The 25,359-nt window shown below is 41.4% G+C and overlaps 2 protein-coding genes across 4 annotated transcripts in view; both read right to left on the reverse strand.

Moving 5' to 3' along the window:
* The window catches only part of PLA2G12A (phospholipase A2 group XIIA), a 39,269-nt gene extending 23,886 nt beyond the window's left edge, over positions 1-15,383 (reverse strand). The window contains exons 1-4 of one of the 2 annotated variants that reach the window (XM_074950739.1): positions 15,100-15,383; positions 12,802-12,878; positions 10,733-10,898; positions 4,316-5,339 (exon numbers count right to left, since the gene is read on the reverse strand). In XM_074950739.1, coding sequence (XP_074806840.1) covers positions 5,221-5,339; positions 10,733-10,898; positions 12,802-12,878; positions 15,100-15,289 — 552 coding nt within the window. In that variant the 5' untranslated portion in view covers positions 15,290-15,383 and the 3' untranslated portion in view covers positions 4,316-5,220. Of the gene's footprint in view, positions 1-4,315; positions 5,340-10,732; positions 10,899-12,801; positions 12,879-15,099 lie in introns of those variants that run through there. The other variant, XM_074950740.1, reaches the window with a different exon arrangement.
* Positions 15,384-22,053: 6,670 nt separating this feature from the next.
* Positions 22,054-25,359, reverse strand: part of CFI (complement factor I) — a 29,777-nt gene continuing 26,471 nt past the window's right edge. For both annotated transcript variants that reach the window (XM_074950736.1, XM_074950737.1), the window contains 2 exons: positions 24,090-24,191; positions 22,054-22,500 (listed from right to left, as the gene is read on the reverse strand). In XM_074950736.1, coding sequence (XP_074806837.1) covers positions 22,283-22,500; positions 24,090-24,191 — 320 coding nt within the window. In that variant the 3' untranslated portion in view covers positions 22,054-22,282. The remainder of the gene's footprint in view (positions 22,501-24,089; positions 24,192-25,359) is intronic.

Raw genomic sequence — 25,359 nt, forward strand, 5'->3', positions numbered from 1 at the left:
TGCCAAATCCCAAAGTACATATAAAAATGGATAGAACTAGGGCCTGAGGGTTGGAAAACAAGAGAGATTAAAAACTATAAATTAGGGAAATAGAGGAGGATTCCATAAAGAATAAAGAGCAGATTAAAGTTCTTTCCTTCACTCTAAAATAGTCCAGTTACACTAACCAAAATTACTACATTTAGAATAAATGGACCTAATAGCTAATAGTTCACCAAACCCCCCCCCCTCACCAAAAAGCCCATCTCTTTTGTTTTTGCACATTAAATCCTAATGGTAACTCAATAGTAATTTCAGTGATATGGTTAAAACTTCACACTTGAAGGATTAGGAGGAGCTACTTTGTCAGGAGTGAAATTAATCCAAGTGTAACCACATAGTTAGCTAGTGAGTGAGTTATTTTACTCTTCTGTTATACTGTAGACCCATAAATGTTGACAGATTGTAAACTGCTTAAGTTTCAGGAATCAGCTGCAGGCAAGTTCTTTGCTCTGTTCTGGTGTCTTTTAAGACAAATTGGAGGATTGGGCCAAAAGAAATCTGATGAGGTTCAATAAGGATAAGTGCAGGGTCCTGCACTTAGGATGGAAGAATCCAATGCACCGCTACAGACTAGGGACCGAATGGCTAGGCAGCAGTTCTGCGGAAAAGGACCTAGGGGTGACAGTGGACGAGAAGCTGGATATGAGTCAACAGTGTGCCCTTGTTGCCAAGAAGGCCAATGGCATTTTGGGATGTATAAGTAGGGGCATAGCGAGCAGATCGAGGGATGTGATCGTTCCCCTCTATTCGACACTGGTGAGGCCTCATCTGGAGTACTGTGTCCAGTTTTGGGCCCCACACTACAAGAAGGATGTGGATAAATTGGAGAGAGTCCAGCGAAGGGCAACAAAAATGATTAGGGGTCTAGAGCACATGACTTATGAAGAGAGGCTGAGGGAGCTGGGATTGTTTAGTCTGCAGAAGAGAAGAATGAGGGGGGATTTGATAGCTGCTTTCAACTACCTGAAAGGGGGTTCCAAAGAGGATGGCTCTAGACTGTTCTCAATGGTAGCAGATGACAGAACGAGGAGTAATGGTCTCAAGTTGCAATGGGGGAGGTTTAGATTGGATATTAGGAAAAACTTTTTCACTAAGAGGGTGGTGAAACACTGGAATGCGTTACCTAGGGAGGTGGTAGAATCTCCTTCCTTAGAGGTTTTTAAGGTCAGGCTTGACAAAGCCCTGGCTGGGATGATTTAACTGGGAATTGGTCCTGCTTCGAGCAGGGGGTTGGACTAGATGACCTTCTGGGGTCCCTTCCAACCCTGATATTCTATGATTCTATGATTCTAAGAGTGATACCTCTAATATATAATAGAAACGTTTCAGAAGTCAGTGGGTAGCTGAACAAAACTGTCTATATTAAAAGAAAACATTCTTTTGAGTTTGTCATGGGATGTGCATATGGCGTTGGACTGGTATCAATTACACTCTCCTATGCTAACATAACATGGCTAAAAATAGCAGTGTAGACACAGCAGCATGGCTACACTAGCACAGTGGTGACCCTGGGTATGTACTTGTGTTGCTAGCCTGCACTAACCCCCCGTCCCCACATCTATGCTGCTACTTTTAGCAGTTTGTGTGGTATGTCTTTGGGAACAGTGAATCTGAAAGTTCTGTGACTGTTCAAGGGAATGGGCTGAGAGCTCCAGAGGGATACTCAGAGAAAGGGAAACAATAGTATGCTGAAACCTACAGCTCCCCAAAGCAGCCTTTTGTTCACCAAGGTTTAAAGTCGTTTTAACAGCCATATTCATAGTTTTGAGATGCCTCAGGAAACTGGAGTTTGGCTTAATGTAAAATGAAAAACTATGTCTTACCAGAATCACTGAATGAAATAGGCATGAGCTTAAAATATGTCATATTATATAGACTTTTTTTGGATTTTGCTTTTCTTACTGTGTTTAATAGGCAGCATGTTTAAAACAAACAAAAGGAAGTACTTCTTCACATGACACAGTCATCCTGTGGAACTTGTTGCCCTGTGATGTTGTGAAGGCAAAAGCATAACTGGGTTCAAAAAAGAAGTAGATAAATTCATGAAGGACAGGTCGGTCCATCAGTGGCTATTAGTCAAGATGGCCAGAGATGCATCCCCATGCTCTGGGTGTCACCAAACCGCCAACTGCGAGAAGCTGAGACTGGACAACAGGGAAAAGCTTTGTTTGATCTAGGCAAGTATGTGTTGTGGAACAGTTTGCCCTGGTATGGTTTGTGGTTGGTTTGGTGTTTTTGTTTTTGTAGTCTTACTGCAAGTGTCTCAGAACTACAATTACATCTAGCAGATTAATATACCACTTGCTGCTTTTCTGATCTCCCAGAGGGGAGAATGGGCCTTCTTTTGTTCAAAGCATTCCAGCCCAATCTACAGAAAATGGTTTTCTGTGGATTGTGGAACATGTCCTAGCCAGTGTTGGTACAGAATTTGGACTAGATCCTTGGCTCTTAGGACATCTTGTGGGTATGTTTAAATAAATGTTGCAGCAGACTACACTGCTTAGGAGAGCACATTAATGAGTTAAATTCCATTAGGGAACAAGAGGGATTTTACAACTATGTTAAGTGATTAGATGTTGGTCTAACTGATGCAGGCACAAAGAGGTAACCTTTGTGTGCAGAAGGGGTTATTGTATAATGCATTTTTACCTATTTTCCTTTTGTGGTGTTGATGGATACTTGTCTGAGCAAAAAGAAAAGGAGGACTTGTGGCACCTTAGAGACTAACCAATTTATTTGAGCATAAGCTTTCGTGAGCTACAGCTCACTTCATCGGTGAAGCTCACGTAAAGCTCATGCTCAAATAAATTGGTTAGTCTCTAAGGTGCCACAAGTACTCCTTTTCTTTTTGCGAATACAGACTAACACGGCTGTTACTCTGAAACTTGTCTGAGCAAGAATTTCTGACAGCCAGCAGCTTTCTGCCATATAGAAACCTCATAAGAAATGCAAACACTCTATACTGTGGAAGAAATTAAACACTTCCTTTGTACTGCAAGTGAGACCATTTATGCCATTGCAACACTCACCTTCAACACTGCTGAATAATACAACACGTACCTCTCCTTTTAATATGTAGCTGGCCGTTTCCTGCAAGTTCTCTACAAGCTTGAGGAGAACAAGACACAGCTTGTTGCAGCAGTAGAAAGTTCCCTCATTCAGGTGTGTAGTGTAAAAACTCTTACCTACCCCAGTGAGATTTACAACTCAAGGGAGCATTTGTTGTTTTTAGATTTGTTCAGTCAAAATTTTAGATGTAGCAGCTTACATCACTTTTGATCACTACTTTGGCAATAATAATTTTAGAACAGCAGACAGGAAATCAAGACTAGCCCAGAGTACGATAGTCACAAAACACAATTAACTTTTCCCAAAACACTTCTATCTGCCTGCAATTGTGCAGTTTGAAAGGAATAAATACTTTGTGCACTTGTAGGTGGCTACACTGGAAAAACTAAGGCAGAGAATCCTAGCAAACTAAACATTTCCACAATCCAGTTTTATATACAAAACAGAGGTTTAATGTCATGATCTTTTAGCTTTTGCTGTGACACGCCAGACCTAGTGCTGTATACACAGGAACTTAGGTCGGCTTAACTACGCCGCTCATGGGTGTGGATTTCACACCCCTGACCAATGTAGTTAAATTGACCTAACTTTGTAGTTTAGACCAGGCCCTAATATAGGAACACAACGTCCCTAAATGACCATTAGCTATGTTGACAGAAGCACTCTACTGGTGTAGTTGCATCTATAGTGAGGTTTTTTTTTTTTGCTGACATAGCTATGTTGGCTCTGGCATGTGTGTGGTGGTGATATAGTTCCCACCCGCTCCTGATTGCCCTAGCTATCAGACCAAGCTTTGTAGTGTAGATCTGGCCTTAGAGATAAACAATCAAAATCCATGGTCTCTTGCTGAAATTTGCACTTGTTTTTTTTAAAGTTAGTACAGAAAATGAAGATAAAACACTGGACATAAAACTGAATAACTTTTGCTGACCCAAGTTAAAAGTCACATAGGGAAAAATGCACGGAGGGAAACTTAGGAATTGTATATTTGTTAGCTGCACATAGCAATATATTCACAGATGTTTTTGGATACTCTGACTCTTGCACAAGTAGCAGAAATACCAAGACACTTTAAAAAATCATTTTTCTTTATAATTTTTACAAAACTCCAAAGAACAGAGTAAAAGGAAGATAAGCCAAAAGATAAGTGAATACAGTAACACAGTCTACATTACAAGAGATAAATATAAATCATTCTCTTTAGACAATTAAGATCCATCCTTGCTAGACATATAAAGACACCTTTGTTAAATAGAATGCCTCTGTTGGGTGGTACATTTAATAAAAATAAATTTGATTTGAAAAATATAAACATCTATTAAAAATATTTCTTTAAGAAATAATTTGTAAGAATAACAGCAATGCTTCCCTAAGTTGTCACATCAGAAGTATCACCTCATATTTTGCTAGGTTCTACACTGTTCCATTTTGCAATTCAAGCCTTAAAAGTGCCAGTGTTTCCGATCTGACTAGTGCTTCAGAAGTGAGTTTGATATCTAAAACAGATAGGAAGATGCAATTTTTAGTTCTAGGTTTGGTATAGCCTTCAACATACTGTATATGAGAACATAGCAACATAGCTGAAGCAGAGAAACAGAAGTCATTTCATCACAGTGATATTTTCACCAAAAGCACAGAAGTGCAAGACATTTAAGATTACATACTGAATCCACAAAATATTTCAAACACAGAAAGTCTTCCTTTCCTGTTGAGATATACTAGAAACATTAAAGGTTGGTAAACCCAAAACTTGACCAACTTTAAAAAAAAGTTTGAAAAGTCTATCTGGTTCCCATGCTCCTTTCATTCCCCACCACCAATTTTTAAATTCTTTAAAGCAAAAGACACCAGTAGTTTTTGCAGTAGCATTCTATGAGCAACCCTACCTCAAGCCCCTGGGCACATGTTGAAGGAAACCACTTCCAGTTTCAAGCTCCAAGTGTATGTCAGAGAGTAGGAGGGCTAAGCAGTTTTTTAGTGTATGTTTGAACCATTTTTTGTTATGCTTTGTGAAAATGAAATTACACAGCTTTGTAACAAAACACTGGCTCTCCGTACACATTGTCTTTTTCTTAGTTCTGGCTCATCAGCTTTCATCAGTGTCTTCTTTTATAGGTCTGTCTTGTCCTCATATTGGCACATACATGCAGCTCTCTGGCTATCCAGGTATGGTTTACATCCTAAATGTATAACTGCATCAAACAACAACTGAACAGTTGATTCACAGGCTGCAAGATACAAGAGGAGATGAAATCAGTATAAGATCATTTTAGAAGTACTTTTTAATGGAATATTGTAATAACTAAACATTACTCTTTTTTTCTTAAAGATTGTTTTCAACTTGCCAAAGCACAAATAGTGAACATAGCCTGATGAATGAATGTATGTATGATCATTTTCAACTCTAATTTCCACAACATGTCGAATCTTTTTCATATTTCAACTTCTGACAAAATTAACATTTACAGAGTAGATGCATTTTTTGTGGAAAATGCAATACAAATGTAATTGAAGTAATACAGCTTAGTGTTGCCCTTATTTATGTGAAAAAGCATTGAGTGTTATGCCTCTGGCTTTAATGGCAGATCTCTCACTAGTTCTGACAAATACTTCACTGCAGTCAAACTACTTTGAGGGCCTCCTCCTGCAAACATATTGCTCCTGATCAGACTAGTCATGGTACCAAGCAATGTGGCCCTGATTTAGCACAGCACTTAACAATCTGGAGCTGTCAAATATTGCACATTTGCAGTACTGGATCCACGATCACAAAGTAGTATAGCATGCACTCCCACAGAAGTCAGATCAAAACATAGTAGTGTTCTTTAAAGATAATTCCACCCTCTACTGCTGTTGCACAAAGCATTACTTTCCTCCCCTACTTAGGCGTGGTCTACATTGGGGGTGTGGAGCTAAGTCGGTCTCAGTTACGCAACTTCAGCTATGAAAATAGCATAGCTGAAGTCGACGTACTTAGAGATACTTACTGCGGTGTCTTCACTGCAGTAGGTCGACTGCTGACGCTCCCCCGTCCACTCCGCCTACACTTCTTGCTCCAGTGGAGTACCAGAGTTGACAGGAGAGCGCTCAGCGGTTGATTTATCACGTCTTCACCAGGCGCAATAAATCGACCCCCGCTGGATCAATCACTCCGGAGGTAAGTGTAGACATGCCCTTAAATTAAGGCCCGAGCCTCCTCCTATTGAAGTCCCTGCCACAACTTCTGCTGCCTTCAATGGGAGTAAGATTGGTAACTAAGAGAATACTAAAAATAGCACCAATTCTAACATATAACATAATGCAAAATTTAAGAGGCTATTCTCTTGTCACAAGAGCAACAGCTATGCCACTGGATTTTGGAATGTGCGTTACTGGCAAATAACTTCATTAGGAGTCTAACTGACACCTCAATTATTTGGAAAGAGAACATGAGTCTCCTTGGATTTTTCAGTAACTGGAGCCCACCCTGTTAAGAGTAAAATTCAAAAACTTTAAAAGGAACATTTACGCAGCAAGATTAATGTTCACTACTTAAGAGATAACTGTATTTTATTTGTAAAAGGAAACAGTTCAGCATTTGCCTGCAATTTATTCTGTCACATGCAGCAGCAGGTTAAATCACATCCAATGCAACAAAAAATATTTTATTTGCAGTGCTGCAGCAATATATCGGATTATAGTAATTTTTATGAAGTTGTACTTCTGGTTCTCATGCACATTAAAAGGGATCATGAAGTAAAAAGATACAAGGTTCAATATTTAGGTCAGTTCTTTTCATAGTCTCTCACTTTTGACTTCAGTCTAACAAAGATACAGGTCAGGGTAGTATTTTAGGGGATCTCGGTGTAGGAGGTGAAGAATATTAAGTTTTAGTTCTTTGAAGAGAATTTTTTCCTTCCTCTACCTTTTTTACTAGCTCTACATATGTAAAAGCCAGAAAATACATCTCACAGATCTCTTCTCTTAAAAAAAAAATAGGGAGGGAAAGTGAAACAACAGTAGTTTATTACTACTTCCAGGTTCAGATTCAATTAGTTTAGACCGGTTGTTCCCAAACTTGTTCCGCCGCTTGTGCGGGGAAAGCCTCTGCCGGGCCGGGCCAGGCCAGGCCAGCTTACCTGCCGCGTCTGCAGGTTCGGCCGATCGTGGCTCCCAGTGGCTGCGGTTCGCGGCTCCAGGCCCACGGGAGCTGCTGGAAGTGGCGCAGGCCAAGGGACATACTGATCACTGCTTCCAGCAGCTCCCATTGGCCTGGAGCAGCGAACCGCAGCCCCTGGGAGCCGCAGTCGGCCGAACCTGCGGACGCGGCAGGTAAACAAAGCGGCCCGGCCCGGCAGGGGCTTTTCCCGCACAAGCAGCGGAACAAGTTTGGGAACCACCGGCTTAGACAATCCATGCAAATTTACTGGCTGCTGTGCCACTGCACAAACAAGGGAAAACATGAAACTGAGTGGAGGTCTGTTGGGAGAAGGAGAAGGGAGGCAAGCCAAGCCCCTGTTCCGACGAGTGAGTTCTTGAAAGTGTGTGTTTGTTTGCTGGTTTGTTTTCAGTTGGCAGAGTCTAACAGGTGGCAGTGTGTGGCGAGAGAAGCAGAGCTTTTGATCACACCTGAACCTTGACTGGGGGCAGAGCTTCCCTAATCAGCATGCCTATAAAGGCAGCCCGCCTACCCAACAGCAAATGGATGAGAACAGGGGAGGGTGTGTTGCACCCCGACAGGTGCTTAGGAGAGAAGGCTACAACCGCTACACAGGCAGCAGTGGTAGTGACCTGAAGAACAGAATAGAATAGAATAGAAAATGAAAATGACTGGATGTGAAAGATGTGGTTTGTGTTATTCTGGAGAAGCACCTTTCAGGTACCTTCATTTGTATGAAATGCCACCTGATAGCTCTGATGGAAGAGATGGTCTGATGTTGTTTGGAGATGCAACTAGAATCTATGGTTGAGTTATGAAAGAGATTTGAGCAGATGATGAAGGGAAGGAGAGAAGAGGCTGATGAGAAACATCAAGATTTTTCAGATGCATACTGGATCAGAGAACTGTGAGGGCAGACTGCTGGATGATGAAAGTACTCAGTAGAAGCATATGACTACAAGGCAGAGGAAAAGACTGGCTGGTGCAGGAGAAACAGAATGTAGGAACAGATTTGTGGAGTTAGAAAACGAAGGGGAGAGGCAGGCAGTAACAGGTACATTAGATCTACTGCATTTTAAGTCAAAGTTGCAGAAACTATCTGGAACCTGCCACCCATCGAAGGGGAAAAAATTCACAGAGAAGGGTTGCAGGCCAAACTGGATGTACAAATAGTTCGAACAAGGTATTAAAAGAAAGCAGAAAGCTTTCCTTGCTGATCCACCCCTTCTTCTGTTTCTTGTAGGCTCTCTCTTGAAGGTCAAAAAGCACAGGGGGAAAAAGGGAGAACTGCCAAAAGCCAAGCAGAATTGAACCTTGCAAAGGAAATTAAAACCAATAGCAATAGGTTATTTAGCCATACAAATAAAATGAAAACAAAGAAAGACGACATGGGACTGCTAAGCACTGAGAATGGGGTAGAGATCAGACAATCTAGGTACGGCCCAACACTTAAATGAATGTTTTGCCTTCATTTTTAAATGAGAGTAATGAGGAGTCTGGGAACAGTGGTAGGGTGGCTAATGGGAAGGAGGATGTGGAACTGGAAATACCCACATCTGAGGTGGAAGCCGAACTCCAGCATTTTAACGGGACCAAATCAGGGGAAGGGTGAATAATGTCCATTCATGAATGTTAAAGGAATGGACACATGAAATTGCGAATCCAATAACACAGAATTTTAACAAATATAAAAAATTAAGAGGGTCAGACCCTATGACTGGAGAACTACAAATATAATACCTATATTTAAGCAAAAGTGTGTGCATGGGGGGAATAATCCAGGAAACTATAGGCAAGGTCATAAAATAAATTCTGAAAGAGAGAGTAGTTAAGCACAGAGGTAAACTTGATTTTTTTTTTTTGAGAATAAAAGTGATTTTTCTAGACAAAGGAAATGCAGTAGATCTAATCTACCTGGATTTCAGTAAAGCATCTGATATAGTTCCACATGGGAAATTATCAGTTAAATTGAAGAAGATGGGGATTAATATTAGAATATTAATAAGAATCAAAAGATGGGTAAGGAACTGATTAAAGGGGAGGCTACAACTGGTCACACTGAAAGGTGAACTGTCAGGATGCAAGAAGGTTACTACTGGAGTTCCTCATTAATTGATCTTGGGACCAATCTTATTTAACATTTTTATTAATGACGTTGGCACAAAAAGTGGGGGTGGGCTGATAAAGTTCGCAGATGACCCAAAGTTGGGAGATACGGCCAATATGGAGGAAAACCAGATCATCATACAAGAAGATTTGGATATCTTTGAAAACTAGAGTAATAGAAATGGGATGAAATTTCATAGTCCAAAGTGCAAGGCCATGCATGCAGGGCCTAAGCAAGAATTCTTGTTATAAGCTGAGGACATATCAGTTGGAAGTGACAGAGGCAGAAAAAGCCCTAGGTGCATTAGTCGATCACAGGATGACAATGTGATGTGGCCGGAGGCTAATACAGTCCTAGGATGCATCAGGTGAGGTATTTCCAGTCAACACAGGGAAGTGTTATTACCATTATACATTGTTTACAAGACTGAACTTGATAAATTCATAGAGGGGGTGATATGATCAGATTGTCTACAATGGCTTATGGCCCACCCACAACTGCTATTAGCAAATATCTCCAACGACCAGAGATTGGACACTAGATGGGGAGGGCCCTGAGTTACTACAGAGAATTTTTCCAAGTATGTGTGTGTCTGGCTCTCACCACGCTGTTGTGGTCTAACTCCATTATACTCAGACTTCAGTGGTTCAGGAGCCAAATTAGCAATCAACATTATCCAAAAGACACACAGTAGTGTGAATTCATTGTTTCATTTACTAGATATATACACATAATAGTCCCTTCTGGCCCTAAAGTAATATTTGGTCAGTCATTTTGCTTTGAGAATTTTTTATATATCTATATCAGTTAGACCAGTGACACTCAGACTGAATTTATATAAAAAAATTCTCAGAGCAAAATGACTGACCAAATATTACTCATTACTCAATTGTAGTTGATAAAAAAACAAAAAACCACAGTAAAGCATCCTGATGGTTAATAATTAAATCAGTGTTTTAATATCATGTGCTGCAAAGCCGCAAGGGACACTGCTGCTTCAGTCTGAGTATGACTTGTCTAACCGATAGCTATATTTGGGATTGGGAAGGAATTTTCCCAGCCGTTCAGATTGGCAGAGATCCTAGGGGTATTTTGCCTTCCTCTGCAGCATGGGGCAGAAAGATGTCTTGCTGGTTTGAATTAGAGAAAATGGCAGATTCTTTGTAACTTGAAGTCTTTAAATCAAGACTTGAGTAACTCAGGCCAAGGTTATGGGCCTACTGCAGGAGTGGGTGGGTGAGGATCTGTGACCTGCAGTTGTAGGACATCAGACTAGATGATCATGATAGTCCCTTCTGGGCTATGAGTCTGAGTCTTTATACAACTTCAGTAAAACATCAACTCAGTATAACTTGCATGCTATTTTTCTGCCTTACCCTGTACGCTCTCTGATATTCCTAGTGTTTTCTGTACTTCTCTGCAGATCTTGGAGAGACAATACTGAAACTGTTCATCACAATCATTTTTTCTATTGCCACAGGTATCATAGCATCTGTCATGTTGATTACAGCACTTTGTCATCGAAGGGATACCAATGTCAAACTGAAAAGGAAAAAAATCAAGGTTAGTATTCCAGCCAACAAGATAATTTTATTGCATCGGGATTGGTAAAAATTGCCTGCCTTCTATGCACACTGTTGAATCAATCTGGTTGATGAAGTTATTTAAAAAAACAAAAACAACAAAAAAAATAATATTACCCGCTACTGCAAATACCAAACAAAATGTTACTGGCATGGACAGCGAGAGAGGACCTGAATCCAGGATTCTCCCATCATTAGGCCAACCCAATGTTATTGGTTTTAAAATCAGAAAATATTCTATTTCATCCACTGCAGGTCTTAGATCTTTTGCCAGGGGGAGGGAGGTGGATATCTTGTTGAATGATCATTCATTTAATATCATTCCTGTAATATTCTAGAGTACTGAAAAAAATGTTTATATTAGCAAACATCCAGTTACTAGTCTATTACTAGGGCCCTACCAAATTCACAGCAATGAAAAACGTGTCACAGAGCATGAAATCTGGTCTCCCCCCAGAAATCTGGTCTTGTGTGTACTTTTACCCTATACTATGCAGATGTCACCGGAATGTCTCAAACTGGGGGTCCTGACCCAAAAGAGGATTACAGGGGGTTGCAAAATTATTGTAGGGAGTTTGAGGTATTGCCACCCTTACTTCTGCGCTGCCTTCAGAGCTGGGTGGCTAGAGAGCAGCAGCTGCTGGCCAGGTGCCCAGCTCTGAAGACACCAGCCTGCCAGCAGCAGCACAGAATATCATAACATGCCATCCTTACTCCTGCGCAGTTGCTGAAGGCAGCGCCACCACCAACAGCAGCACAGAAGTAACGGGGGCAATACCATGACCCTGCTACAATAAGCCTGTGATTTCCCCCAGCACACACACAGCCCCCTTTTGGGTCAGGACCCCTACAGTTACAACACTGTGAAATTTCAGATTTAAACATCTGAAATCATGAAACTTGCCTTTAAAAAAAAAAATCTTATGACTATGAAATTGACCAAAATAGACTGTTAATTTGGTAGGGCCCTATCTATTACTAGTAGTGATTAATTTTTTCTCTCATGTAATATTGCAAAAATTCAGCCACAAACTAAGAAAAACATGAATATTTCGTTTAGGAAATCTAATCACACAATATACAACCATAAATATCTTCCCCATATAAGTACTTAGAGATCATGATCAAGTCACCTCTTAGCTTTCTCTGGATAAACTAAATAGATTGAGCTTCTTAATTATCTCAGGTTTCAGAGTAGCAGCCGTGTTAGTCTGTATTCACAAAAAGAAAAGGAGTTCTTGTGGCACCTTAGAGACTAACCAATTTATTTGGGCATAAGCTTTCATGAGCTACAGCTCCCTTCATCGGATGTAGCTCACGAAATCTTATGTTCAAATAAATTTGTTAGTCTCTAAGGTGCCACAAGAACTCCCTTTCTTTTTAACTATTTCACTGTCTCACTATAGAGCAAACTGTCCACACTTTGTATCATTCTTGTAGCTCTTTTCTGAATCTTTTCCAATATAGACCAGTTCAGACTAGAAAATAGGTGCACATTTTTAAGTGAGAATAATTCAGCAAACAGTGCGGCTTATGTACAGATATGATAGATTCTCCATCACTTGAAGTCTTTAAATCAAGACTGGATATTTTTCTGAAAGATCTGCTACAACTCAAATAAAAGTTATGGGCTTCCTACAGAAATTAATGGGTGAGATTCTTTGGCCTCTTTTAGTCTGACCACTTGCATAATGATCATAATGGTCCCTTCTGGCCTTATAAATATGATGCACATTTCTATGTCTAGAATGGAAGTGTAAAACTAGCACACTTCTTTTTGAAGTAGATTGCTCACAACCCATTTTTAAATATGAAAGTCCAAGTAAATATGAAAAAATAAAATGCATGAAGGAACGATTTACATGAACTCCAAATAGCGGGGATCCGCATCCATTTGGTGGTGAAAGCTTATACCCATAACGTGGAAGAGGCTTCGACCCTGTAAAAAAGGAATTTTAAAATCATTGAGTACAGATCTTTTGCTTCAAGCTACTGCACAGACCCCCTATTTTACTGCTTAAAATAATATAGGCCAAAGTTTTCAAAACTATATGCTTAACACTAGGCATTTAAATCCGTATTTAGGCACCTGAATATTCAAAGCTCCCACCACACTGCAAGTCAGGGGGAGCTACAGGTATTAAGTACTTCTTAATATTTTATTTGGTTTGATTTTAGCTATCTAAATTCAAAACATCGAGCCTACAAAGAATATACTAGGTAAGGCAGAAGTGTACTATATGCAGGGAGAACTAAAAAGCAGAAAAACAAGTTTAGTAAACTTACCAAGACTTCTGCATACTTTTCTTATCTATAATCCAAGACACTGCTCTGAATTTTCATTTTAGACATCAGAACTACTAACTGGAGTGAACATGATACAGAAGTATTGTTGCTTATTCCTGTACAACTACAACATTGATTGATTCTGTTTGAGCAGGGCTTCCTTGATATTTTAGAAAGCATGCAAAGGGGAAACGCCATGAAATTACTGTGATACCCTACACTAGAATAAGGAGAAATATGGAATTTTTAAAGAATAAGCTAAACTGCTTTTGGAATCTGAGACCAAACTGAAGGAAGCATTCTACGGAAGGGAGTGTATGGGAGAGGGTATGTGTAGAGATTGGAGGCTAGAAAGCAATGCATGATGTCACTGCTACTCCTAAAGCAGAGAGAGGCATCACAGAAAAACTGCATGTACATACAAATTGCTAGAATGCATTTAGTGTAAGGAAGAAATTTCAGATGGGACTTTATACTATCCCCATTGAAAAGGGCTTATTCAGTGAATCCTCCATTTTTAACATTTTCATATGTCTTGAGGTTATAAATAGTTTTGTGATTTTTTTTTTTAAAAAGTTCCTGACTGAAGTATCTTACATATGCTAAATAGATTCTAGCAATGAAAAATAAGAGGGGCAAAGAAAAGTAAAATCCCAATTAAATGTGCAGTGTCCTAGCTGGAGGAAAAGAATCCGTCTTGCCCCTTCCAGGCAAAAAATTTATGCCCAATGACATAAAATTAAATTAGTTTGTTTTACCAGTGCAAATAGCATGTGTTAAGTTAATAGATATTAAGCCAAAGCTCAAGTTTCACTGAAATCATGTTCTAAGTTTTTCATTAAATTTCTGGCAACTGTGTGTTTGTTAAATTGAGTAACTTCTCTACAGTAACTTAAATAGGTCCTCTTTTTACTACTGAATTTGGACTAGCAATTCTGATGGAAGTTTCAGGGAACATTATTTTTCATATACAAAAGTCTGAAAAACAACATATCCTAGTACAGCCAATAACCATTCTACGCTTAACTGTTTATTCCCTTAAGTGCCCAATACTTCTGTAATAAAGACCCTTGAAATGATGAAAGTACTAAATTACACCTGTGGCAACTAACTACAGTGAGAAGAGAGTGGTCACTTTGAAGAGTATTCAGAACAGTTCTTTACTACGAAGCTAGAGCAAGTTAGGGTTGCTAAAGACAAAAACATTAGACACTGTCATGAAAGTTAACAAAAAATCACTGACAACCAAAAATCCTGGGTCAGACTTATGAGTACAATGTAGACACTATACATTATCTCCAAGATAAGGAAACTAAACCCTGTAAAACAGAAGACTGGTGTGAAGACAGGGCTGTACTTAACCCTATTTTTACACATACAATTTTTTAAAAGTTCCAGACAAGATATTAATGATGTCAGGCTGCCACAGATATCAGTTATCAAAATAACTGTAGAAACTGAGAGTTTTTGTTCTCTTCTGGGTTTGATGGTGGCAGAGAGAGAAATCTTTATATGACGGTACATTAGGGCAAGAGAAATTCCTAAACCAAAAGCCTCAGATGACGTCATGGTTCAGAATGCATTAATCCTAACCAGATGGTCAACATTTTACCTGGAAACTGAACTGTTGCCCCTAGAAATGGACCCAAGCCAGGGCATGAGGGCATCTGGAACTGAACTCCCCCAGAGTTCAGTGAGAGTTTTTAGAGCCAGATCTAGTTTTCGTTGCCATCATTTAGTATGTTTTTGGAAAGTGATCCGCTGCAAAGTTTGGCTCCAACCCTCTCCAAAAATCCAGGCCCACCTCTGCTGGGAGCTCAGCGCCTCCCTCCCCCGAGCCGGGTGTTTGGTAGGAGGTTATGACTCGTTATTACCATCGCTGCATTTATACAGACACAGGCCGTCCTCTCCTCCCAGGAGATCCAGAGCCGCGTTCAGGTACATGTCTATCTTGTGCACCCCGTTCCGGATGGTCTTGAGGGTCATCCTCCAGTCCGGGGTCTGGGGCTCCTGCTGGCACTGACCCAGCAAGCCACAGGCCAGAAGCAGCAGGGCGCAGGCCATTACCTGCGCAGAAGGTCCCGCGGCTCGGGCTCTGGGACCGCCGCCGCCAGGGAGTCCGCGCTGGGCTGGCCGGGGCGCTCGCTACGGCCCCGCGGCCGGCTGCATACCGCGCGCACCTTGGGGACGACCCGCGCGCCTCACCTGCCCGCAGCCCGGGCCTCCCCCGCTTGCCCCGGCCGCGGAACTTCCACCATCCCGTGCAACCTCAGCACCGCTCCGCCGGGCCGGGCCGGGCCCCGCCTCCGCCAGCCTGGCCGGCCGGGCGCGGGCGGGGCGGGGCTCTCCCTGCCGGGAAGGGAGGCAGGCGCCGGGCAGAGGAGCCTGAGTTCGGAGCGCGGCTTTTCTTCGGCGCGTGCCCTGGCTCTGACACCCCACAGCTCGCCCGCCCTCGCAGGGGACGTGTGGGCTCTTCTGCCCCGGGCTGCGCGCGGCTGGCTCGGCTCCACAATTTCTACCGCCTGCCCTGCGTGCTGCCCTGCGTTCCGTGGGCACTGTATGCTACGGAAGGACTTTGCACTTTGCTGTCCTATCTTCCATTTAAAGCTTTCCAACTTTATGGAGTTATAAAGCCCCATTTCACGGATGCTAATGAATTAAACACAAACTATTTTAAATAATAAATGAAACACTTGTGCCCCTTGTCTCAAAGCACTTCACATATTGTGAGTTAGGTCAGACGAGTTGTGATGGGTTAGGCCTGGATCCTGAAAATACATGTGCTTAATTAACTACAGTTAACAGTGCGATTAACTTCAATGGGACTACTGGTAGTAAGGTATTAAGCACGTTTAAACCTGCGCAGGAGTTGGGATCTATTGCAAAGAATGTGTATCAGGCTTTTCAGCTCCTAGATAATTTGTTTGTAACTTGCTCTGCAGTTTTGAGATCTTTGTGAGGGTTTCTCCCCATTATATAAATACATCTTTGGGTTAAACTAAAGCCAAGCTAAAGCCTGAAATATTTGCCTTCTTCAAATATATTCTGCTATAGAAAACAACTTGTGGTTCAAAATAAGTTAACAAGCAGCTTAGGTCATAAGGGTTTTTGCAGCATTTATATAGTATTCCTGATTTGATTTGCTGTGCAAGAATTGTGGAACCATGAATAGTACAAGATATGCCCTGGAGGTAGATTCCCTCTCCAGTGAAATGTAGTCATTTAACAAAAAATCCTCATCTGCATTAATAATATGGGGAAGATATGGACTTCATATATTCCTTATATAGTACATTCTATTTTGTATGGAAAGGGGTTAAAAACTGTAGAGCTCCACAACAAGTAAGGCTTAATCTATTCCATATTATGTTTTAAGAAGTCATTTGGGGGCGGGGAGCAGCCTTTCTGCCTGAGTTTGTAATGTCTGTTTCAAGAACAGGTTATTTTGAAATGATATGACTGGATTCAAAATAAGATAGGTAAAGAACTGGGAGAGTTCCTTTTGTGAGCTGACCACATGAGAGACAGTGGCTTTGGGTGACATTAGTAGAAAGTGGTCATGTCAAATCTTTGGTGTTTTAGTGGGTTAGCAAAGACCATTTGTTAGAGCTGGCTGAATTTACAATCTTTTTGAAATGTTTTGATTGGATGGGGGAGGAAATGACAGTCACGTGTTTTGCAGGAAAATGGTCCAGTTTTCCAATCAGCTATATCACTTACACATTGAGTGCAGTGGGAGAAAGAACAAGCCCTGAGACCTGACAAATCAGTAAACCTTAGTATTTCATCAGTTGGACTCCTCTGAGCAAACACTACTTCCAAAACCAGAGGTACTATGTTTTGGGCAAATCATAATTACCTTATTCACTTGAAGTCAATGGGATTGCTTGTGCGCATATGCCTAGGAAGATTTGGCCGTTTATATCTTAAGTATACTGATTCAGAACATAGTGAATGAATTTATATATATTTAATTTCTGCAATACAATCCAGTATTTTATTTCATGGCATTGTTAAATGTGATTGGAGAGTAATCTTGCAACAATTACTCATGCGAGTGATCCTATTCCAGTGATAGAATCACTTGTGTGAGAAAGGGCTGTAGGACTGGGCTGTAATGAAAAGGCAGAATGATGGTAAAACTATTAAATATGAAGAGCCCACTCCTATTTTGCTGAGGAGAACATGTAGGCCCAGGTAAATTCACCTACAAAACACATTTTGGAGTTTCTGGAAATTAAGTTTGTAAACAAATAAAAATCCTAAGTACTACTTAGATGAGCTCAACTAGGATAGTGGTGGGAGTTTTTTCATTCTGGCAAAGAGACCTTCATTTTTGGATGTACCAACCCCCTCAAAATGTAGTGCTTTTGAAATTTCAGGACAGAATTAACAATTAATCAGAGCAGGAAGCTGGTTAATGACACTGCTGTCCTGCTCCCAGGTAAGGTCTTTTTGAAGCAGAGCAGGAAGATCTATCCAGGCAAGAGGCCCATGCACCAGGCATTTTATTGTTTCATTTCTCTACCCAAGGATATAAAATGATTACTTTCAAGTAAGTACCAACAGAAACACAGGAGCAAGTGACTGGCACTGGGTAAAGCAAGTTGAAAGAGAAGGGGGGAGCTCTTATCCCACCTGTCAAAGAGGAAGGAAGTACCCTCTTTGACCTTATTTTGCAGGGAGGGATATCTCAGTGGTTTGAGCATTGGCTTGCTAAACCCAGAGTTGTAAGTTCAATCCTTGAGGGGGCCATTTAGGGATCTGGGGCAAAAATTTGGGATTGGTCCTGCTTTGAGCAGGGGGTTGGACTAGATGACCTCCTGAGGTCCTTTCCAACCCTGATAGTCTAAGACTCTCCCGGTGTTCAGTGCACCAAGGCCCCCATTCAGGAAAGCACTTCAGCCTGGATCCACAAATGTCCCACTTTTAAGAACCACTGTGATCCATGAATCTCCTGCTCAGCTGATGCCTAACCCTGTAAGTTCCTGAATTCACTCGTCGCTTACATTTTCCCTGTACAAATTTCCTAGACAAGGGTTGTACCTCGTCACACTTGTGCTGTTGCCTCAGTGCTAATGCCTATTGTCCTGTCCTCCTCCCCCCCACCCCCAAGCTGGTCCTCAAACCAGGTGGAGATAGGCTTACCCTACTTATCTCACCTACTGGACTGGCCTGATAGGGTTTTCAGAGGGTGCCGAGCGCTACACAAAACAGTGGTGGGGAAAGAGATTTCCCCCCCAATCTTTGGCCCAATGGCTAGGTTACTCATCTCAGAGGTAGAAGATCCTGGTTTCATTCCCCTCATGTCCTGATGAGATGGGATTTAAACAGGGCTCCCCCACCTCTCAGGTGACTGCTCTAACCATTGGACTATGGGATATTCTGAGGTGGGTTTTTCTCAATCTTTCTTGTTTAAACGATTCTTTAATTGAATAATTAAATAATTGGAGCAGAGATAGAATGGCTTTGTAGCTCAGGGGTGAGGGCACTGGAGAGGTGGGACTCCCCTGTTCAAATCCTTTCTTGTCATGAGGTAGAGGGGAGAATTGAACAGGGGTACGCCCACATCCCAGGTGAGTGCTCTAACCACTAAGACTAAAGGTTATATGGGGTCCTGCTAGACATTTTGTGTGGAGCTAGGCAGGTGCCTAAGCCATTCTTTCAAGAAACAACTGAAGTACTTAAGCCACCTGACTCCAGGAGAGGTGTTCCTGGTTGTGGATCATAAGCAGAGATTGGTGGTGATGAGGGGGCTCCTCCCCCGAAACCCAGATTTAGGCACCAAACTCCTTGTGAAGAGCAGGGTTTAGGACACATACTCTTGTTGGCAGCTTCCTGCATGGTGTGTTGACTTTTGTGGAGCCCATTCTCAGGTGTTTACCTTTCCCCATGTATTGTATAGGGAGTGCTTAACTCAGGCTTTGTGATTTTTCAAGGCTCTTAAAAGTTAGATGTTGCAACCCTCATCACTGAAATGCCTATGTCTCTTTTTGGATCTGGGTCAAAGCCCCTTTATGGATCTGGGCCTTCCCATATAGGATTTAACCACATGCACCTCTTTAAATGCTTTGCTGAATTGAGATGCTTTCCTGAATTGGGAGCCAAATTAGGAAGAAGATAGGGAGCTGTACACCCCTTACTTTGACAATGTCCTTATGTGATGGAATGTACCCCTGTAGTCACACCCTAAACAGTGTTGTAGTAAGTATGTACAAAGTATGCCTTTTGAGGCATCATTTGAAAACTCACAACTTGCTGATCAGTGATATCATAGTAAAATGCATGTACCAACATTATGTGCAAAGTTATGAACATAAGCTGAAATCATGACTGAGTGTGGCGAGAGACTAAACCAGTTTCTTAAAGACAAAGGGAAAACTAATGACCCCATCCAGCTATCAACAAAGTGGCCATCCTTTGGCAAGAAAGGGGACAGGGACAAAGATCTGCATCTGAACAAAGGTCTCTTTCATTCATAGCAAGAGGTCTCCTTCATCCACCAGACACCCTGTCTCTTGGTTCTCAGTGGAAATTGTTTTTCAAGGAGGGACTGAAACTATAAAAAGGAGGGGCAAAAATCTCAAGAGGTGCCCTCCCCTCCCTGTCCATCTCACTGTCCACACCTGAGAAGACAAAGTAAACAGCCATTGGACTTTAAGGGAGGGATCCTGACCTGAAAGTTTGGACAGTAATACTGTTGGAAGCATGCAGTGAGAAACTTTCCTTTGGAGCTAGGCACTAAACATTTTTACCTTTATTTTCTTGTAACCATTTCTGACTTGGATGCCTCATTGCTTGTACTCACTTAAAATTTGTCTCTTTGGAGTTAATAAACCTGTTTCATTGTTTTATCTAATCCAGTGTGTTTAAATTAGTGTCTGGGTAACTCCATTTAAGGTGGTAAACTGGTGTATGTTGTTCACTTAAAGGAATAATGGACTTAATATTTTTGGATTATCCAGGAGAGGGCTGGGCAGTACAAGACATACATTTATGGGGGGAAATCTGGGACTGGGAGTATGTTAGTGTCACCATGCGATATAACCACGGCTGATGAGAGCCAGAGTGTAACCCAAGTGTGGTTGTCAGACTACAATTACACACAGACACTTAGAGTGTGACTTGCATAAGCGCCGAGTTTCTAATCTACCTGGGGGTGCTCCACCCCAGCTGTGCCTAGGTCCTGCCCACACTCTACCCCTGCCCTGCTTCTTTCCACCCCCCCGTCCTCCCTCGCCCAAGCATACTGCGCCCTCATTCCTCCCCCCCCCCCAGCGCCTCCTGATGCCATGCAACAGCTAATCCGTGGCAGGCAGTAGGCGCTGGGAGGGAGGGGAAGGCGCTGATTGGCAAAACCCGCCGGTGGGCAGGAGGCGCTGGGAGGAGGGGGAGGTTCTCGTAGGGGGGCTGCCGGTGGGTGCTGAGCACCCACCATTCTTTTCCCATGGGTGCTCCAGCCCCAGAGCACCCACTGAGTCAGCATCTATGGTGACTTGCACGCTGGAAGGCTGTTTGTGAGAGCAGCCCAGGTGGAAGCTACTACCAGGAAGGTATTGTAAGGGTAGGGGTTGCAGGGCAGGGTTGACAGAGCCCCTCACTGGTCTGGATTGCACTCTGATATGTCAGACCTCACAAAACAAATTCACTCATTTGTGATTCTATAAGATAGCGGAAGAGGGATGAAAATAAAAAGTACAGTTTAAATCAGATGGTTATGAATTCGCTCTAAAATGTCTACACCATTTTACCATAATATGAGAATTAAGTGAAAGGAGTAATGTCTCATTAGAAGTAGGTAATGCAAACATTTTCACTAATTTCCAAATAAATTCTAAACTGTTTTAGGGACTCTATAGTTCTCTTTGAAATAGTTCCAACAGTGGTTAGTAATTTAATGTTTAGAGCATACCCTCAGCCCTAGAGCCAAATTCTGGCTCTCTTGGTTTGGCCAGAACACAAATGCCCACTGTTGTTGGCCTGATTTCAGGTTTGCCCTGGATCTAGGCTTATCACTTTGTACAAATTATTATATGCCAGAGATAAGAATATCCAGCATGGAATGGAGTTGCCTCAGGCCAGGCCACAGTCAGGGGTGCTGCCCCAATTTTTTATAGTGGGGGTGCTGAGAGCCATTGAACCAAACTGTAAACCCTATATATAATGGAAACCATTTCAAGCCATGGGTTGCGGCAGCACGGCCAGCACCTCTAGTTCCAGCATCTATGGCCACAGTGCATATGTATTAAAAACATGAGGAGCATGGTCTGTCCTCTAGGTTCTGCTTGAGAACGCCCATCTGTATCATCACATGCATGTAGAGCACAAGAAGTCCTGTAGAGTGGCTTCATCATAAATTTAGGAGGAACCAGAATTGAGTTAGAACACTCCTGCTCTGTGCTCCCTTTTTGTTAATGGCCCCAAGCTGTAGTGTCTGATCCTGTACCCACTGAGGTCCATGACAAAGTTCTCACTGACTTCCTTTGTGTGGGATCAGACCCTTACTCTCCCTCTTGGCTGATGCATCCTTTGTTTACGTTAGTGTTTCATTCCTCTGTACCTGGTGCTGGTGGAACGTATTATTCTGAGTGTCTGTTTTAAGGCTTTAGGCATTTCCTCGAGGTTTGTAATCATACTCATGCTGGTGTGACTGACTGGATTTCTTCAGTGTTAAGGTTGCTATACTCGCTGCTAGGTTTGAACAGTCGTGTATTCATTTGATTATTTCTTGCTTTCAGCATAATTTTCCATTGTAACAGCCCATCCCAATGCACAAACATGAAATGTAATATCCCCCTTTCCCAAAGAATCGGATGTTTTAATTTCCTTATAGTATGCATGCATTTATTAGGGAATCTTGCAGTGAACTAATTTCAGTACAAAACACTTTCCACTAGAATCATTACATTTATCGAACACTAACAGCATTTTCAAAGATTTGTTTAAACATTTCTTCCAAAAATTGCAAGTATGTAATAAGATTGCTGATTCTAAGGTAGAACTAATCTTCTTTTTTGTGTGTAGGTGCTGTGAATGTAGTATTTAGTTCCCAAAGCTTCACACATTATATAAGGAAATAACGGACCTTCCCACATGACGGCTAATCCAATCAAAGTATCTGGCTACTTTTGTGTAAACTCCAGGATATCCTTGAACTCCACAGTTTTCACCCCAACTCACAATACCCCACACGTATGCCCTATTATTTGAATCCAGACAGACCAAGGGTCCTCCTGAGTCACCTTTACAGGAATCTATGGAACCATCAAAGGTACCTGAGGCAAAAGAGAGGAAAAACACCAAGGCAAATTTGTTATATGCATGTTTTTCCTATTGTGAAGACTGCAGAACTTATTTTCTAAAATAATAGATGGCCAAATTCTCCTCATTACACTAGCATAACCTTCACTCAGTTACTAGACAGTAATTGAAGTTTTATACCAGAGTATCAGAGCAGAATTCAGTCCATTGTATTTTATATTGTTTCAAAAGTAATCTATAGAAAGTGAACCAAAATAAGCACCAAACATCCTTTTTAAGTGAGTACGGTGGTTCTGAAAAATAGATCAATATGAAGAATGTGAAAATACAATAATGCAGCACCATTGCCACAGTACTAGAGCATTACCTAGGACTTTAGCTGTTCTCTTAATAAGAGGCCATCTCCATGCCTATCAAAATGTGGCCTCTCTTCTGAATTTTCCCAAAAAGTGTCAGCTGTTGCTGATGGTGGTGGTGTGTTTTGTGATGTGGACAGTGGAGTGTGATGGCCAGCCACACAGTGCTTGATTATGCAACCCTTACTCATGCTGGTGGGTACATACTCTCACAAGTAGCAGTCCTCCGTTCCAAAACCATATTGAAGGTTTGTGTTTGCTGTGGGGAGAGAAAGCTTCCCCTTTTCTTCTTGATGTCTAGGAAGTCGATAAGTTCTCTAAAAATTCACCTTCGATTAATATCTTAGGCTTTTAGCCTGCTGCCCATTGCTGCAACAGGTGATTGCCTTCCACATAAAAGTACAATCAGTTGAAAAGTATGGCAGACCTAGGAGATAACACGCGTCCCACAGGACCCAATAGTTTGCAGGCATCAGACTCAATTCTCTCACCTCTTAATTAGACCACTTTTCACTATTTTTTTTTAAGCATTGCCTTTGCTTACTTGAATTAAAGGAGGGACAGAACCATCTGTCATATTAATTGGCTACATATTAAGTTTAAGAAAGCTTGTGGCAATTCTTCTAGTAGCTTGAAGTTAAAATTTTGAATTCCAGGCTCTAAACTTCAGCTTTTGGAATGGTAGCCTAGAGTGCTAATGCTTTCTGACCAGGTTTGATCATTTCTTCTTTTAAAAAGTTGGTAACATCTTCCAGGGGACAAAGAATGCTGGATCAGGTCATTTCCACCCATCAAAGTGCTTAAGCATGCAAATAGTTAAATTAAATTCAATGGGAATACTCATGTGCTTTAAATTATACACTTAAATACCTTTCTGAATCCGGGCCAAAGACAGTAAAGGCCAGATTTTCAATTGACAGTAGCCCACTTGTGCACATAAAATCTCTCACAAAATTGCTGAAATTTGCATGCATAATCACAGTAATTGCATGTAGTCATGATAACTGCATTTACAAACATGGCTGTGTAGTTGTACATGCAAGTTGGTACTAAAAGTCTGCATCACTTTACAGCAGATCTAGTAAGAGCATTTTGGCTCCTTACCACTTTGCTAAGAGCTTCACTGTGGTATCTAGTTTACTGTACTTCAGGGTTATAAGAGAGCACTGTGTGGTAGGACTTCAGATATTCAGGGAGGTGGGCTTGATGAGGGCACCAGAAAGAAATAACAGTGATGAATTACTTGCCTGCACATTCCATTTCATTAAAAAAGCGCTCTTTATAGATATCTGAACAGTTTGGAAATAAATTAATGTTGCCCCATCGAAGAACAAATTGTTTGGTAAAACCTAAAAAAGAAAAGAATAGAACCTTTGAATTTGAAATACATTTTAGATACATTGTCATAAATCAAAAGTTTCATACTTGTTTTCCTGACTTAATATAACCTATTCTGTTATATACAATACATAATTTAAATGCATGCATACTTTCTCCATGTATGTAGTGCAAGCACATCAGCCAGATAAAAGCAGTTCTATTTAACTACAGAATCACACACAGCAGTTACATTTTCTAACACATTTTTAGCTAATCCCAGTTCTTGACCCCCTAGTTTGTTTCCTCATTTTCTGTCGGTGCTTACAATTTATAGACTACACAATATGACAAACAGTGGTGGAATGCCTTTTGTATTTTCTGTGAGGAGGAGAATGTTAATCTAGGCAATCTCATTTAAGGGAGGACATTATCTATATCTGGGAATATCAGAATCCTTAAAGAACTAAATCCAGGCCACACTCAAGACTTCCTTTTGTTCAATTTCAGTCTGACGCTTTAGGGGCCTCTAGATAAAAATGTCATGCTTCCCATTCTAGCTCTTCATCTTGGCTTCCTAAATGGACCAGCATCATAAATCCTCACGATCTTGTTCAGAGTAAACAACTCTTGTGATAGCTTGCAGTATTTTCACTGTTTCAATTATTTTTTCTTTCCTCCGCCCATCTTTCCTATCTTTATTTCCCCTCCCTCTTGATCTCTCTTACGTTGTCCTTTTTCTTTTCTTTCTTTTCACAAGAGGAGGGCTACCAGATGACTGAGTCACATCCTATCTTGTGGACAAACTATACTTTTTTGTCCCTCAACAACATTTGATAGAGCGTAGTCTCTTTTGTACCATTTTAATCACAGGCCACTTGCGATCAAAATGGAAAGTGGTTTTCTAAGTGTCACAAGAGGGTAATATAATTGTAGCCGTTGTAAATGTAGCTTCCATGCCAGCCTTTTAATTCACCATATGCTATTAATCCACTGCTGTAATTCGAGAGGGAAATGATCGCCTCTTTGGCAAAAGGAGAGCTCATTAAAAATGTCCAGTGTTTTTACACTCCTTGGAGGACTGGAGCACGGGGCTGCACCTTTGTGTGGCTGAGGTCCAAGAAGAGAAGAGTGATAAAGAAAAATAGGCGGATGCGAACTTTTCAGGTTCCTTCCCTGTGACACACGTCCAGGCCTTTA

The sequence above is a fragment of the Natator depressus genome, chromosome 4, assembly GCF_965152275.1.
Source record: "Natator depressus isolate rNatDep1 chromosome 4, rNatDep2.hap1, whole genome shotgun sequence".
NCBI lineage: Eukaryota > Metazoa > Chordata > Testudines > Cheloniidae > Natator > Natator depressus.